This window comes from Triturus cristatus, chromosome 2_1 (genome assembly GCF_964204655.1).
Source record: "Triturus cristatus chromosome 2_1, aTriCri1.1, whole genome shotgun sequence".
Classification (NCBI taxonomy): domain Eukaryota; kingdom Metazoa; phylum Chordata; class Amphibia; order Caudata; family Salamandridae; genus Triturus; species Triturus cristatus.
Window position 1 is genome coordinate 301,731,530 of NC_140581.1, and position 18,661 is coordinate 301,750,190.

At 45.4% G+C, this 18,661-nt stretch overlaps 1 protein-coding gene across 1 annotated transcript in view; it reads left to right on the plus strand.

The window, feature by feature from the left end:
* The window catches only part of C7 (complement C7), a 571,431-nt gene that overhangs the window by 339,142 nt on the left and 213,628 nt on the right, over window positions 1-18,661 (plus strand). Inside the window, exon 12 of the mRNA XM_085631170.1 lies at window positions 13,622-13,799. Within this exon, the coding sequence (XP_085487296.1) occupies window positions 13,622-13,799 (178 nt within the window). The remainder of the gene's footprint in view (window positions 1-13,621; window positions 13,800-18,661) is intronic.

The following is an 18,661-nucleotide window of genomic DNA, read 5'->3' on the forward strand; positions in this document are numbered from 1 at the left end:
TTTTTTTCCGGCCAAAAGGAATATATCAATGGTATGTGACCTTAACTGTGGTTGCAAACCATTGAAAAGTTGCCACCTCTCCAGATGGAGTGGTAACTGATTCACAAATGCAAATCTGTCCTCGTTGGACAGCATCTCCTTTCAGAACAATGTTCGATGGTTTTGAACGAGCAAGCAGCAGTCCAGGGGACCACTGCATGCTCCCCCATTGTGTTCTGAAACATGACAAAACATTCTTTTTAAGTTGCAGCGGTTTCTTCATTGGACTGCTGTTGTATAAAAAAATACACTCCTTTGGGAAAGCAAACACAGGGATGGTGGTCTGCTGACCCTTGCAGGTCACCATCCCTGTATTCCCAGCATTTCCAAGGGGACACAAAATATTAATATTGATTAGGCAAGCGCGTAAATGGGAAATAAGCAGTGCATCCTATTGGTACACATGACCCACTGTAAATGGCATTCCTGTTCGCAAATACATATTTTATAGATATAAAATATGCCAAGGTACATATCTGTGGAGTTCAGTGAGTGGGCCATATATTCTTACCGTTAAGATATTTTGGTAGTGAGTATTATGACTGCAATATATTTATAGCACAATAGTTAAAACCTGATATTCTTGCAGTATACAATGCGGAGGATGTGCCTTGCTTCTGGGTGGGACCTGATGTTAGAACCGTGCCGTCTCTCCCCTTGTTCTGTGTTGCCCTTGAATCAACTTTAAATGGGGCTGCCCCCTCCCATCGCCATCATTTCGATACCATTTGTGCTACCAATAAGTCCTTGGATGGGAAATTGACAATTAAGAGTTAAGACCAGCCTCTCAGAATGTGGTTTATTCATTTGGTTGGGTTACCTCGACTAACTTAATAACACGTAGGTCGTACAAACAGTTCAATGAGGATCTCTACTTAACCCTCTGGGAGCTATAACACAATCAGCAGGCAGTTCCCCAGAGAAATTATTTTCAAGTTCCTGTAGAAGGAAACATCATTCACCTTAAGATCACAGCAAAATGAAAATTTCAACCCAATATACAAAAATCAAGAAAGATTGAATACATAAAATTACCCAAATGTTTAAAATGGTTTTGCAGAACCGGGGATAAGGATGTTTAAAGTTTTAAAACATAGTGCGCCACGAAACGGAAAAGCGCCAATCAAAGACAATATTCATAGTAGACCGGTAACAAGGTGTGATTTCAGGCCAACTACAATAGGACAGGAGTTGCCAAAGCCTAGTGGGTCTCACCGGTCAATGGCTTCACCTTTGAACCCCTTCAGTAGGGAAAGGTCGATGAGAGCACTGGTGAAACCTTGAAGAAAACATTGATTTATTACTCAGTCTTTCCCTGGTGCCATTCTTTGGGCTGCTTCAGTACTGCAAAGGCAGGACTCTCTGAGAGCCTCTGACATTTTGATTTGTCAAGGGGGACCTTTCCCACGCCAGAGCACAGGGCATTGTAGGCCCTCACTTTGGGGCTGGGTGGTCCCTACTGGGGGTGGCATTCTGTCTGACCCGCAGCATTATCATAATGTAGTGAGAAAAAGACTAGTTACCTGTTTATCCCCACCCTGGTTGGAGATGGATTTCATCATGTAATTCCCTATAAGCCAAACTGTGACATTATCTATCTTCATAGCATGGTCAAAAGCTCTAGCTATGTAAAGTCAAGTATATGACCTCTGCTTAAACCAAGGGGCATATCATCAAGGGCCGGCGATGCATATTTATCGCCAGCTAACTCTGGAATTTATCGCCCGGTTAGCGCGTTATGAACAACGCGCATTGCCGAGGCGATAAAAATTCCAGAGTTAACTGCCAAATGTGCGATTACTGCTGGAAATCCAGTGATAATTGCACAACGATTGGCGATACGTTGTTGATAGGGCAGGGCAGACTTACCCATTATATCCACCTTCCATTGGATATAATGGCTAAGTCAGCCTGAATGCAGGCGTAAGGAAAGTACCAATAACCGCGGTTAGCGCTATTTTTCTTATCGCTCTGCAGGTTAGCCTTCACATTGTTGATAGGAGAAATGTCAGTTAGCGACATTTCTCACGTTGTTTTGGGGAGGAACGCCCACTTTGCATCTCATTAGAGATGCAAAGCTGGGCGTTAAGGGAAAGGGCGCTGCGGCAAAGATTCACGCGATAGTGTGACCTTGCTAATAGTGCGATAAAATTATAGCCGCTTTTGGCCCGAAAACAGACGCTAAAGCGGCAATAATTTTATCTCGGGGCCTTGATGTTATGCCCCCAGATGTGAAAACGTGTAAAAGTACATAAGCAAAAAAGTTGTTATTAAATCACGGCTAGCATATAAGTTGTGAAACATTATAGATAACACTTAGAGTTCCTGCTCGGCAGCAACAAATACTTCTCAAATATCCCATCCATTCAGATTATGGTGTTCACAGTAGGGTAATCAATCGCTCTCTGTTAGATCTGGGGGTCTCGAGTTGGCAGGGTAGGTACCACTGTCCAAGTAGGGACCCTTGCTTCTAGTCAGGGAAAGGGGGATACACTGTAAAGATAACCCCTGCTCACCCTCTAGGTAGCTTGGCCTGAGCAGTCTAGACTATCAAAGGCAATGTGTAAAGTATTTGTACCAACACTCACAGTAACACAGTTGAAACACCACAGATTTACTCCACACCAGTTTTAGAAAAATAAGGTATCGTTACTAAAAACTTCACAAGACCAAATACTACAGAAAAAACCAACATACAATTAAAAAGGTTACTTTAAAGATAGTTCAAGAGTTTGCAGAAAGTACTCCAGGATGTAAAAATCAGTGTCCTGCACAATGCGACTCTCAATGCACAAAATGCGATACTCTCGTGCCCAACAGTACCTGTAGTTGCGTTAAGGTTCCCAAAAGCTATAACAAGGAAGATGGCAAAGGCGATGCGATACTCCTGAGATCTTGGGGAGGCTTTGCAGCAGCCCTGCTTCACGCAGCAGAGGTGGATGCGCCGGCTCCGATCTGTAGGGGGAGGATGCGATGACTTTGGCTTTAATTGCGTAGGTTTCTTAGGGGGAAGCTTCACGCACAGGTACGATGCGACGATCTTCGGTGCGGCGCAATGCGCGGCGCTGACTTCTGGCGCTGCAACCCTCGATGCGTCGCGGTGCGCGGCTCGGCGTTGACTTCTGGCGCCGCAACCCTCGATGCGTCACGGGACGGGACTCTGCGTCGACACACGCAGCGACTGGATACTTTCACGCACCGGCAGTGGTGCGGCCCACAAACTGGTTCTGCGACGACCCTCGCAGCATCAGGAATCTTCACGCACCGGGACGATGCTCGACACACTCGGCGATGCGGGGACTCCGGGTGCTGTGATGACGCCTCGATGAAATTCTCCTCGCACTCTCGCTATTGCGACTCGCAATCGGATGATGCGTTGGGTACCAGTTACTCTTGTTCACGCTTCTGCTTTCCAGCTCCCAAACACAGCAAAACAACCTCCTGAGGCCCCAAGACTAGGCAAGCACTCCAAGGCAGGTCAGAACTCCCTCAGCAGAGGTCCAGGGGAGCTGGTGGTGAAGTCCTTTTGTTCTCAGGCCCTTAGAGATCAGAATCAAAAGAAGGGGACACAGCAACGCAAAACAGCAAGCAGGCAGTCTTCTCCTCTTCAGTTCCTTCCAGCTTTCTCCTTGGCTTCCTTCTTAGTTCCACAGTGATCTAAAGTTTAGGTGTCTGGGGTCCTCTTCTTATACCCCTCCAAGTCTTTGTCTCTCTTTGTTTCAGTGGGGGGATTCCCCTGCTCAAACCGGTTCCTGGGTGTGCTCTGCCCTGGAGCACCTGGTTCCTTTCAGAGTGAGGGGCAGGGTCGTTAGACGCACAGCAGGAGGTGGAGCCTTCTTTGTGCTGGCAGAGGCAGAGTCCTCAGCCTGGCCAGCAGGGGGTGGAGCCGGCATTGTGCTTGCAGAGGCAGCCCTACTCAAACCCAGGGGCTACTCCTCCCACCCATTTAGAGCAGATCTCCCTATTCACCCTGCTGCTGACTCATCCAGACTCCTGGAGCCACCTAGCCCATCACATGACACCAGTCAGCCAATCTGCACACAGGCACACAGGAAGGTTAAACAGGAGAATAGCTACTTTCTAAAAAGTGCTATTCTCACACAGTGAGTTTAAAAACCATCTTGCTAAAAAGATGTATAATTAAATTCTGAACACAAAGATACCAAACTTGGATTTTCTATCTTGCCTTTAGGGGAAGATAGGCATGTAAACAGCCTCCCCCATTCTGTCCTATGGGCAAGATAGCCTCTCAGCAGGGAAAAACGAAAATGGCTGTAATTCACTACCAGGGCATGTTACACACCTCAGTACACGCCCTACCTTTCAGATACACTGCACCCAGCCCAGGGGGGTACCTAGGGTCACCATAGGGATGCCTGACATGTACAGAAAGGGAAGGATAAGGTCTGGTCAGTGGTTGCACTGGCCAGGTCGACATGGCAGTCCTGGACTGCACATAGGCACTGCAAGCAGGCCTAAGACATCATTTTAGGGCTACTCATGTGGGTGGCACAATCAGTGCTGCAGGCCCACTAGTAGCATTTGAATCACCAGACCTGGCACATTCTGTGCACTTTACTAGGGGCTGACAGGTGAAACAAATATGTCAATCATGAATAACCAATTACAATATAACAATTTATACAGAGAGCATATGCACTTTAGCACTGATCAGCAGTGGTAAAGTGCCCAGAGTCCTATTGCCAACAACCACGGGTCAGAAAAAATGAAGGAGGAAGAAGCAAAAAGTTTGGGGATAACCCTGCAAAAAGGGCCATTTCCAACACTCTCCAAACAAAATCGCCCTCAAGTCATAAATAGCTCTGAGCATGGGGTTGGGTCTATAGTTAGAAAGTCCTTTCTCAACCCTTGTCTCTGCTTGATTCATTGTGACGTTCGAGAAGAGTGGCAGGCGGTACAGGACAATAACCTGTTGTTTTGATGACACCCAATCACTCCAAACCAGCTGGAGAAAATGCAAAGGACGTCATTACACATCTGGGACAGTAGTCTAGCATGAACCATGGGTGTTGCCTTGCAGTATTTAACTAACATTATAAGGGTGTCTAGTAGGAAGTGGGCTACACCCCTGATGGTAGAATACTCTCCAAGCTGCTCTGCAGTGCAATGATACTCATTTGCATGTAGATGTGTCCCATATAAATGACGGAGTGATGTGGTATATCTTGGTATTTTACTGTCAGACTTGGAGATGATGATATTTTTCTGAAAATACCTGTCATCTGCATTGCTAGGTCTCTCTATATGGGTTAATTAGTACAGGATGAGGTTTGTAGAAGGACCCTTGCACAGAATTAATATTTTCCAATCATTTACATATTCTGAAAAATAAAGTCCCCGGGCCTTTTAAATTATTTAACCTATACTTTTATCAATATTGTAATTTATCATTTTATTCTGTTTTAGCTCTAGAATCAGCTTATTCCTCTAGGGCGTAATGGGCTCTATGTTTAACCCAGTGTTTTTGAACAGTAAAATAGCAAAATGGCAATTTTGTTTCAGCATGCTGGGTCCTTTAACTTCAGGTGAGTAAGGTCATCTGATTTTCATTTGGTGCGTCGGTGGTCCGTCTCTCTGTGGTCTGCCTGTCCTAAAAAGGGAGGTCCCCAAGGTACCCCGTGTATTGCGTTTACTATCTGGCTGTGTCCTAAAGCACAGGTAATGGCAACTTCAATTGAACAGTCCAAGTTAGCTCATTTGATTACCCATTCACTATGGAGATGATGGATGTCCCTACTTTATCCTTGTCTGTATCAAAACTACCACGTGGTGTGGTGGTAAAATACAAACTCTGCCTTGGCAAGCAACTCTGAAGCAGACAGACAAGTTTATTGTATTAACCCCTTAACTGGTGGGCCTTTTCCCCCAGTAATCAGCCCTTTTTATGGTTATTTGGGGTAGTTTACGCTTAGGGCTCTATAGCTTAGTTTCCACATAAGGTATCCATGCCCAATGAGCATCCTTGTTTTCCAACATCCCGGGGATTCTAAAGGTACCCAGCATTTGTAGATAGGCCTAGAGCGGCCAGACAAAATAGGCAAAATATAGATACATTTTGAGCTTTTGGGAAAAATAGGAAAAAGGTGCTCCGGATAAAAGTGTCTGCTTTTTCTCCTAAAAATGTCACTGATTAATGGTTTGCTATGCTAAAGTCACCATCTTCCCAGGAACATGAAGACATCTTGACCACCGCGATTGTTGGTGACTCCTGTGTTCAAACCCGGCCAATTTGGACTGTGTTGGACCTTGGGGAGCCTTTGCTGTGTGATCCTTTTGCGGGTGGGACTGCGAGGACCAGCCTGCACAGCGCTATCATCACCATTGCAGCTAGGGCCTCTTCCCGCCCACTCCTCCTCGAGACCTCTTCCCCATTTAAAACGTCCCGTGCATAGGCGCTAGCGGAACGCGCGTGGGGCGTTGCACGGGGCGAAGACCGGGCAAAGAGCGGGCCGTTTGAGGCCGCTCGAGAACGGGAGAGTTAGGGCCTGGGCCACCCCTCTTGGCCTAAGACTCCTCATTCAACCTTGGAACCGAGCTTGGGACCATGACTTCAAGAGAAACGAGGAGCAAAACTACACTGGCCGCAGGGATGGCAAAAGGTACTCTGGAGACGTATTTTGCTAAAGCGGGGTCACTTCTTATCAATGAAATTACTATCCTAGAAAGGCGTATTTCGCAAGAAATTGACTGGGTTAGGAGATCCTCTTTGGGACCCCTTGCACATGCCACCACCCCAGAACAAACGCCTGATTACACATTAACAGATGCTGGGGGGACAAATGGCTTGCTCGACCTATCTGACCTAAGTAATCTTATCATACCCACTACTGATTGTGACATCTCTGCCCCCGTAGAGCTTAGTATATTACCTCTTCCATCACCCAAGCCCCCTCCACCTCCAATCATTGCCAAAGTGAGTGTGTCTAACAAGGATGCAACTATTGAAAGGGCTCACCAGATTGTGCAGTCATCACAGGGGGAGAGGGAGGGAGCTATTCCGAAAAGGAAAAGAAGGGCACAAATCATAGGCGGGCGAAAGCCCAAGATTCCAAAGTATAATCCTATGTGCGAGGGCAACCAACATGGCATAGCTAGCAAGGGGTCAAATCAATTACCAAAAAAAAGGGCACTACCCTCCCATACCCCGGCTCAGACATCTCCCAGCTTAAATGTCTTATCGGGGGAGGAGGATTTCACCCTTTCGGATATTCGTACTCTCCTGAGGAAAATGCTCAATCCCCTAGAAGACCGTCTAGCAAAGATGGAAATGTGTTTAGCGAATATCCAAAAGGGAATCGCACAACTAGCAGATGCCCCAAAAAAAGCTAGTCAACTCACAAGTGGAAGGCCGAGCCATAGTGGCAAGAAGTTTATACCAGCGCCTTCAGTTAAGGAAGGGCGCCCTCCATCTAAGCTTATACAAACACATCATCTTACACCATCAACTCTAGAAGTCGCAAACTCACAAGTCCCAACTTGCGTAGTAAACGTAAGCCCGCAAGAGAAGTTAGCTGCGCCCGTAATAGGGGTACATGGTAATGGTACAAAACATAGGCCAAACAACTTGCCACCGGAGGACATTCTGTACACAGTCATCCTAACAGGTATTCCCAAACTAAAACCTTCTACTAGAGAACCGGTGGAGGCCCTCAAAAATAAGGTAATCCACTGGCTTTCTACCAATAGGCCCCTCCCGGAAGGAATGCATAGTGAGGTCCTCATGGTGAGGAGAGTCCCATGGCTAGGTAATACCAGGAAATCTATCCACGGAGACTGTGTCCTGATTAATTTCAGGGACCCTTTTACTGTCTCACATATATGTAGCTGGCCTCACCAGGCCCAGGGGACTTCTATCCAATCTCTTCCTCTATCTTTCTTTTATCAATCTTCAAGTTATGAGCAGGAAGAGGAGGGTTGGGAACTAGTACGCAGGAGAGGAGGTAGATGGGGCCCAAGTGAAAGAGGGGACCACCCTCTTCCCAGATTCCTGCGATATGATCATTTTCCCACCTATAATAAGTTTAGCAACCTAGATATGGTGGATTGACCGAGTAAGACGGGGGGTGGGGAGGACCTGGGCCAAAATAGGATCCCTATACCCAAAATACGACCAGCAATCCCCACGGAGAAGGATTATCTTGAGCAGAAACATACACATGGAGAGGTATGTGCAAGGACCCCTAGCTCTCCATATAATATAACTGAGGCGATGGTCGTCCAAGCTGGCAGCTCAGATACCAACCCATCATCGGGGATGCACTCTGGCATGGTTGCGCTTCCAAATTCACTAACAGAAAGAATTAACTGCTCCTCTCTTAAGATTCTATCATGGAATGTGGCGGGCTTGGGTAATAAACTGAACTGCCCGGCCTGGAGCTCCTTTATTGAGGACAAAGATATATGCCTGTTCCAAGAAACCTGGGCGAGGGAAGAAGTCATCCGCACAGGCTTTGCTGCATTCTCCACACAAGCAAAATGGGGGGGTAGAGGGCATCCTTCGGGAGGTCTTGCAATCTGGGTGGCTAACGACCTGGGATGTAGGGCCGCTGTCCTTCCATTAAACAAGGAGGATATTTTAGCTGTATTGCTGGAATGGCCAAATGCACACAGCCTTCTGTTGATAAATGTCTACTCCAGGCCAGTCAATATTACGCAGGAGTCGCGCACTATTGAAGAGCTTGCGCTTGCTCTAAATGAAATTCCGTAGGGCATCCCTTTTCTAATAGGGGGTGATCTGAATTGCCATTTCGAGCCCCTTTCGGGCATACTGGATGGTCTGGCTCAGGAGGAGGACCTGGCGTGGTCTGTACCTCCATCGCAAGCGCCGGCCTCAAGAGCTTGGACCCCTCTGGCTCTACAAATCACATCCCTAACCCTGAAACATGGTCTCCGGGCCTGTAATAGAAGAATAAAATCTGATATCCCTCCAAGATGCACCTATAATAGAGTGGGCAGGGAGTCAAGACTTGACTATATCCTGGTCCTATTGGCCTCGTGGTCGCTTATTAGAGACTTCCGGGTGACATCTAGGGAAGACAGCGACCACAACGCATTGGAATTGGAATATGACCATCCTGGTCTTGAGGTCATGGGGAAGCAGAGGGTGGCATCTGAGGCGGGGTTAGGCCTTACGAACAACAGACGTAGAGTGAAGTGGGAGAAATTAGCTTCTAAACCAGGGAAGATATCAAAGCTGTACGCCCAGGTAATTCCCACACTCGAAAAGGTTCAGGCACTAAAGGTGCAAGGTATTACCCAGGGTGCATATAAACAACTGGGGCATCTGCACGAAGACCTCATCAAATCGGTGTCCGAAATCCTTACCAACATACCAAAAAGGGTTAATGGACGTGCTGCCGGTCCCCCCTGGTATAACATTGCATGCCGCAAGGCAAAAACTGATCTCCTGACCTCGATTAAGGCGGGGAAGAGAAGCGTGGAAATTAGGGCCAGGAGAACGGCCTATAGGACTCTGATCACCAATGCTAAAAGCGAATGGGAGTACCAAAAATGGGAAAAACTCACTATCTCCCTGGCATGTGGGGATTTGCGCAAATTTTGGCGCTGTGTGAACACAGGCTCTGAGGAGTTGGCCTCTGCAATAGAGCCCAACATCTCAGCCAGGGTATGGCAAGATCATTTCCAGTCCCTATGTAACTTACCTGAAGGGGAAAGGACTATTCCCACCCAGACGGCTAGCATTACTCCGAAAGGGGTGCCACTCACAATAAAGGAGGTCCGAGCGGCTATTGCCGTGTTGGCATCAGGCAAGGCACCAGGCTTAGATGGCCTGCCGGGTGATCTATTCAAACAAGAACCGGATGTTTGGGCACCCTATCTAATGATTCTATTTAATTCCATTTTGGGGGTATGGAGGTGCCAGACACTTGGCTGGGCGCAGAGATTGTCCCTATATTTAAAAAGGGTTCGCCTCTGCTCCCAGCCAACTACAGACCCATTAGTCTCATCGATGTTCCCCAAAAGATTTTTGGTAGACTCATGCTCAATCGCCTTCAAGATTGGATTGAAGAATGTGAAATTATGAGTCCATATCAAGCAGGGTTTAGAAGAGGTATTTCAACTATTGACCAGATTTTCCGTTTGAATCTTCTATATTGGAAGACTGTGTCAATCGAGGGCGGCAGCTTGTACACGGTGTTCGTGGACTTGCGAGCGGCCTTCGATTTAGTGCCCAGGGATAAATTATGGGCCATTTTAACGGACTTAGGGGTTCCTGCCGATATCTTATTAATTCTGAAAAGATTACACCAGGGAAATTTTGCCAGGGTTAGGTGTGGAAGAGGGGGAACTCTTTTGGATGGTTTCCCCGTTGACAGGGGGGTTAGACAGGGTTGTGTGCTTGCACCGACCCTTTTCTGCCTCTTTGTCAACGGGGTCATTAGCCATCTTAATGGGTTGAGCAACATCGATGCCCCCAGGTTGGTTGGCAGCAGGGTTCCTGCTATCATATTCGCAGATGATACCCTGCTGCTCTCCAAATCCCCTATGGGCATACAACGGGTGTTGGACGGATTTGCGAACTTCTGTGTGAAGCGTGGATTGGAGATTAATGCTTCTAAAACCAAGTACATGATCTTCAATCCGCCCTCCTCAACACGCCCGAGTCCCTTGATAGGGTCCTCCAGATTAGAGAGGGTTTATACGTTCGATTATCTGGGGGTAACAATTAACCAGTCTATGACTTGGGATTCACACCGAACCAAGGCAAATTTGAAACTGATCCAGATGACGGGTGGCATATCTAGGATGACAAGAGGATTGACCTATAAGCCATTTGGTCCCCGCCTCCAAATCTCTAAAATCCAGGCAAGAGGGGCAGTGGCATATGGGGGTGAAATATGGGGGCATACTGCCGCCCAGAAATTGCAGGTTACGGAGAACAACTTCTTAAGGCAATTGGCAGCTTTACCATCTAGCACCCCACTCCTCCCACTGAGATTAGACCTGGGCCTAAGACCCATTACAGAGGAGTTGGGACTTAAACCCATAACTTTCTGGCGCAAAATATGGAGCACACCGGAACTATCTAATTATAGAGCTGAGCTTCTCGAGATTTTGCGTCTTGCTAAAGCCGCACAAATCCCATGGCTAAGATATATTAAACAAACATGCGAGTCACTAGGAAGACCGGATTTGTGGTTTGATCCAGGAAATGCATGCTGTAGGATCTCACGCAAATCTATCTCCAAGGTTTATTATGAGCATAACTTACGCGTCTTAATCAAGAGTGCACGGGAGGGGTCCTTATCTGAACACTTTCTGGGGTTTAAAGACTCATATCATCTAGAGCTTGCCTTTGATGATATCGGCCCTTCGAATACAAGGAAGTTATATATGCAGTGGCGATATAGTACTCTCCCCCTCAGGGCGTACACAGACCGCTGGACATATCCCCAGCCTACAGTGCAATGCCCAGCTTGCGCTCATTCCCGAGAGACTGATTTGCATATAATATTCTTTTGTCCAGCTTATCAAAGAGCAAGGAACTACTGGCTTGTCCCACTCCTCAAAAATCTTGGCTTTAGGCAGTATTTCCCAGCATTTAGAATTTTAAAAACAGACTTATCGGCCCCAATTGTATTTGCAGTTGCAAAATTTTTAACAGCAATGTGGTCTAGCCGTAACCGATGTATCAAGCTAAACATAGTTGAATGAATATTTTTGACGATTTTAGATCAATTGTTTTATGATTGATTTTAATTTAATCATGTGTGATATATTTTTTGTACACCTGTTGCATTCTTTTATGGTCCTAGTGACCGAAATAAAGTTGACAAGAAGATTAATAGAAAAATCTAGTTTGTTACCACAGGTTTGCGATTTTTCAAAGAGGTCGCCCATTTTTCCTATATTTTGTGCTCTCACCCTACTTCCAGTTTGTGGTGGAAACTGGTGTGAAACCAATTTATGATCCAGGAAAGCTATAGATTTCTGAAAAGCAGACTAAGTTCCAAATTTAGTAAGGGGACATATGTGTATATCCCTCAATGACACATTTTTGGCGAAGGGTAGTGCCGCAAGCCTACCTGCTGCGCTGCCCTATGTCAAAAATAAAGTGCAGGAATGCGATGTATCTATAAGATACCGCACATTTCTGTCCTCTTTTGCTGCGCTGGTGATCAAATGGCTGCCTAACGCCAACGCAGGAACCCTTGCACCATGGAACAAGTGTGTCTGCATTGAAATCAGGTTGTTTTTGTGCAGGAAGGTATACCTTCCTGCACAGATCGCACCGCTAAGCCACCCCTGGGTAGAAGTAGACATGTGATGCATTCCCTGGTTTACAGCATGTTGTAAATCTGAGAATGTGTCAAATGCCATGAGTATTACATGGGAACACCCACCATAACTCCCATGGCATGCCTCACAGAGGTACTGTGAGGCAACGCAGCAACTTGCTCTGCGTTGCCTTACACTATATCTACGAGGCCATGAAACGCCACACAGGGTGGCTTTCCATGGCTTCATAGATATGGCTAAGCCCTGTGTGCCACTGGAAGGTAAAAATAAAAGTGACGTTCCAGCGGCGCACAGGGCTTGTAAATAAGCCCCTAACTGTTGAACTAAATAAATATTGAAAATGAGTAGGAAAAACAGCCATTTGTGACAATATTTTCATCTGTAACTTTTTGTCACAATGGTCAGTTTACAAAAGCGGTGTACCATTACATCCATTACATTACTTGTGTTGTTAGACCTAGTACAGGCGACAGGAAACAGCCTAAAACACAACATGGATACATCACATGTTTCCACTCAAAATTGATCCTTTTTTGCAACATTGGTAGCTGTGGAGTTTTGGCCCTAGATCAGGCAGCACCTTCAGAAAATTTGCAGACTTGCACATTTTTAAAACCTAGACATATGGGGGAATCCAGAGTGGGGTTACTTGCATGGCTCTCATCCAGCTTTTGATTTAACCCAGAATCCCTTGCAAATATCAAACTTTGACTATAAAAATACATTTTGCTCAAAATTCTGTGATGGAAAGTTCTTGGATCTGTGGGGAGTCACAAACTTTCACTCAGCATTCCTCAAAGTCTCCTGATTAAAATGGAACCTAACTTGTGTGGGTAGGCCTAGTACCTGTGACAGGAAACAGCCTAATACGCAACATGGATACATCACTTTTCCAACTCAAAACTTACCCTTTTTTTTGCAAAATGGGTATCTGTGGATTTTGGGAAACGTAACAAACTTGGCCATTTTTTCAAAACTAGAGACCTGAGGGAATCCAGAGTGGGTGACTAAGTTCCTCCTTGCAAAGTAATTGAAAATGTAATTCAATGTCTGGTACTAGTGCTAAAAATGGAGGAGAATGAACCATCAACTTTCCTTGATCATGTTATCTCTGTGGTCAAGTAAACTGTGCCAGTGGTGTGCTATCCAGATTTACAACTGAAGATTTTTTAAGGGTCATTTTCTGTTCTTTCTTTCTAACAATATATTCTAAAATAAAACAATATTTGAAAATGCCTTATAAGTAAAATGAAAACAAAATCAATGAACAATGTTATTACAACATCACCATCTATTTCAGGAGTCACTGATGGCAGCTGGTCTTGCTGGTCCTCTTGGAGTTCCTGTGTGAGAGGATCAGGAAGGAGATCAAGGAGCCGAAGCTGTGACAACCCGTATCCAAGTGGTGGGGGAAAATCTTGCAGTGGAAACTCTTTTGAAGACCAGAAATGTGAAGATGATGAAGTGGAATACTTTCGGTATGTTTATTTTTGCCTTTATTAAACAGCATGAAATAAAAGCTATGGTTCTTATTATGAGGTGGTTGTAACAAAAAATCTCCAATTTCTGTAGGAAATATAAATATTGGAGGAGAATCGACTAGTGAAAGACCTTCCATATTTCTATTACTATGATGGAGACAATTCCACCAGTGGGTTTTAGCATTTCCTCTTACAAGCTGAATGATTGTCCCTTCCCACCAAACTCAAAATCAAGCCCTTTGTTCTCATCAGAATTCTTATCATTTGGTATTTCAGAACTTGAATGGTTTGGAATTTCCAAAAGATGAGGACAAAAAATGCCTAAAGAATGCCCTAAATGTATATAGGAAGGAGGTCTGTAAGCAAACACCAACTATTATGTGAATGCAATTCTTGAAGCGCCTAACTGCTAAAAAGGTTTTGATATCATGCACAAACTAACTAACCCAGAGGGCATGAAGCAAGTAATTGAACCCTCACAGGCGCTATGTGATAATCTAGCAGAGTTCTTTGAAGACATTGGACCCTATCAACATACGACAGATCTCGGCCTCAAAGAATCTTCTGTTAGCTAGTGTAGTAAGCTAGGTTATTTTAAACCTATGACTGATTAGATCTTTCGAGCAATAGCACTGTCCACTACATTTGGGTCACCTTAAGACCCTCTATAACACAGAGTTTGGAAAAACATGGCAGATAAATTGCTCCTCCACTACTTCAGATTTGCAATCAATCATTGGAATCTGTCACTGTCCCACTCCCCTACTAAAGAAAGCCTCTGGTCCTCAGTAACTATAGGCCAATATCACTTTTGCCCTTTACTGTAAAAGTATTAGAACACTTACTGAGTAAAACAAATGTCCCTTCATCTGAGAGATCAAAGTCTCCTGGAGGAGGAGCATTTCGAACTCAAGCAAGTACATGGGACTGAGTCTGGTCTGCTTCTGAACATGGATGAGCTCCAGATGATGGTGGATAGTCAGTGGTTTTCATATTACGTGATCTATGATCCGTTTTCGATACAGTGAATCTCGATACACTACTGGCAAGATTAGCCAGGATTGGGGCCAGTGACAATATTCTGGCCACGATATTTGTGACCCATGATATTTTTGATTCAATATTTTGGTAGTACACCGTCAAAATTGGAGACCATTCAATAACAGATGACAACATCCCATTCTTTGTCAAATATATTCAAATACACTTACTTTTTATTAAAAATACACATCCTTCTGCACAAAGAAAAGCCTACTCTGAAAATGTGGTAGTTAATATTTCCTTTGGGTCAGCTAACCGTAAAAATAAATTAAAAGAAACTTGGGTACTTGTCTCTGGCGCATTTGTCAATTATCAAATCATCTTCTTCTGAAAAAAACTTAAACGTTCGAGGCATATGAGCTGTAGATCATATGCTTTTGCATATATCGCCATCTAGTGTTGGGCCCGGATGTTTGCACTTTGTTTTTCTTCGAGGAAGTCTTTCCAGTCATGAGGTAGGTGACTCCGCCCTTAGTGGACAGTGCGCATGGGCATCGACTCCATTGTTAGATTTTTTTTTTCCGCCATCGGGTTCGGATGTAAATTGTTGCGCTCCAGTTAGGCACCATTCTTTGGGCCCCCTTCGAGGCACAATCTACAACCCTCAACAGTATTGTTAATCAACCGCGTTTCCCCCTCTCTGCATATCGTGTACTCTCGAAAAAACTTCGACCGGAACATTCGTGGAAGGCTGTTGGACATACCCGCGCCGTGCTCGGTCGCAGCTAATGGAACGGACTCCATTCAAGTTATGTCCAAGTTATGCCTCCGGCCAAGGTCGGCACCGAGAAAACGTTTCGAGCATCCCACCAGCGGGCTCGGCGCCGAAGCACAAACAACAGCCTTCTGTTCCCATGCCGGTGCCGACCCGAAACCTTCCGCATCCAAACCAAAACACCTTCTGGTCTCCGTTCTGCCTTTGCAGAAAGCTAAACCTTTGGAGAAGAGAACTTCGGAGCTGAAAGCTTCGGAGCCGAAACTCTTGACACCGAGATCAACTTCTAAAGAAGGTACAACGACTAAAGAGTCTTAGACCAAAATCCCACCGGATCTGAAACAAAAAGAAAATGCAATCCACCCGGATTCATGCCAAACTTCCGAAGAAGAGAAAATGGGTTTATCAGAGGACTACCACACTCCTTTAAAAAAGATAAACTGTGGCTCCTTACATTTCTGAAGACCCTCTTCTTACACCTACACAGTCCCTTACACCACCATCACCTGACCCACAAGATACAGCAGATGATGATAATGATGACTTAGATGACTATGCACAACAACATATTCCACAGGATCCTGATCCATGGGATCATTATAATTTCCCTCAGAATGATAATGACCCTGATTTGTATCCATCTAGACCTTCCCCTCCAGATGATAATATTGGGTACGTTGAGCTCATTAATAGAGCTGCTGAATACCATGGGATAGAGCTCCATTAGGAGAGTCTAGAAGAGGATTTTATATTAGAGACCCTTAGTTTGTCTCAAAGGTTTACACAAAGCTTATCAATGTTAAAGGCCCTGCTTAAACATACTGATGACATCTTTCAAAACCCTGTCAAAGCTAGGATGATCGCTCCCAGTGTAGAGAAAAAATACCGGGCTGCACCTAATGACCCAGTGTACATTGAGGGACAGTTACCTTTAGACTCTTTGGTCGTCTCTAATGCTCGTAAGAGGGTTAACTCCCAAACCACAGGGGACGCCCCGCCTCCAAATAAAGAGTCTAAATTATTGGTAAACGCATAGCATCACCAGCGGCTAATAATTGGCGCATTGCCAAATGCCCAGGCATTACTGCCAAGATATGATAGGGATCATTATGATGAACTCCAGAAGCTCATTGAGTTCCTTCCTGACGAGCATAAAGCCAAAGCCTAAGCCAAAGACCTTATTCAAGAGGGTAAATTGATAATCAATACCTCTATGAGATGTGTCTTAAATCAGGCAGGTAATGCGGCTCGGGCCATAAACACTATTCTTTCATTGCTGCAAAAAGGTGCAATAGAACTAGTCCCTTTACAATATCAAGGAACAGGAGTGTACTCCCTTTACTTCCTGATTCCCAAAAAGGACAGCTCTCTCAGACCTGTATTGGACCTCAGAGAACTCAATCTATACATTCAGTCGGACCATTCTCACATGGTAACACTCCAGCAAGTGCTTCCTCTCCTTCAACAAGACGACTTTCTATCCACTCTGGATCTAAAAGACGCTTATTTCCATATACCAATGCACCATGCCCACTGCAAATACCTCCAGTTTATGGTAGCAGGCCAACATTATCAATTCAAGGTCCTACCCTTCGGAGTCACATCTGCTCCCAGGGTTTTTACAAAATGCTTGGCAGTAGTCACAGCCCACCTGAGAAGACATCAGGTTCACGCCTTCCCCTACTTGGACGACTGGCTTATAAAGGCCAGTTCACACAACAGTTGCATGAGACACACAGCGAAAACTGTGCAACTCCTTCACCAGCTAGGGTTCACAATAAACCAGGCCAAATCCCATCTTCAACCCTCAGTGTCTCAAGAATATCTAGGAGCTACTATGGACACACACAAAGCTGTAGCATATCCAACTCCAGACAGACTCAGGTTGTATCAGAACGTACTATTATCTCAGTTCCAGCCTCAACACTCCCTACCAGCTCGAGTGTTCTTGCAACTACTAGGAATGATGGCGTCTTGCATGCTCATAGTTCCCTACGCAAGACTTCAAATTCGTCCCCTACAGGAATGCTTGGCACGTCAGTGGAATCAGGCTCAGGGTCAATTATCAGCTCTAGTGTTGGTAGACGGCGGCACCCATCGCTCTCTGCAGTGGTGGAACACACAAAACCTGTTAAAGGGGCAGCCCTTCAGCGACCCGGTCCCACATACAGTGCTGACGACAGTCGCATCACTAACAGGTTGGGGCGCACATCTTCAAAACCACACAATTCAAGGCATGTGGAGCCCGAACAGAAACAGCTTCATATCAATCACCTAGAGCTCCTAGCGATCTTTCTGGCTCTCAAAGCGTTTCAAGTTTAGTTAGTATGCAAAACCGTACTAATTTGTACAGACAACATGACAGCCATGTACTACATTCAAAAACAGGGGGGGACACACTCCCTCCAACTCTCCCAGCTAGCATACGAAATCTGGAGATGGGCCATTCATCACAAAATATATCTCCTGGCAGAACACCTCCCAGGAGTGGACAATCAGATGGCAGATCTGTTAAGTTGACAGACAAAACAAATCCACAAATGGGAACTACATCCTCAAGTCCTCCTCTCATTCTTCCAAATGTGGGGCTTCCCAAACATAGACCAGTTTGACACGCATCTAAATGCAAAATGCATAAACTTCGCGTCCAGGTATCCACATCCATTGTCCAAAGGCAATGCACTATGGATGAATTGGTCAGGGATATTTGTTTATGCATTTCCGCCTCTCCCACTCATTCCATGAGTGGTTCGAAAACTCAAGCAAACCTCCCTGACGCTAATTCTGGTTGCTCCCACATTGGCACGTCAACCATGGTTCACAACCCTATTGGAACTCTCAGTAGTTCCTCATCAAAAACTATGTCTTTCACCCAGTCTCCTTACCCAGAGCCATGGCGAGATAAAACACCCAGATCCCAGCCAGCTCAATTTAGCGATTTGGCACCTAAAGTCCTAGAGTTTGGTTATCTAAATCTACCGCCAGACTGTATGAACATCATCAAGGAAGCTAGGCGTCCTACCACAAGAGCCTGCGATGCAGTCAAGTGGAAGCGGTTTGTGATTTACTGTAACAACAATCACATCAACCCGCTTGATGCTTC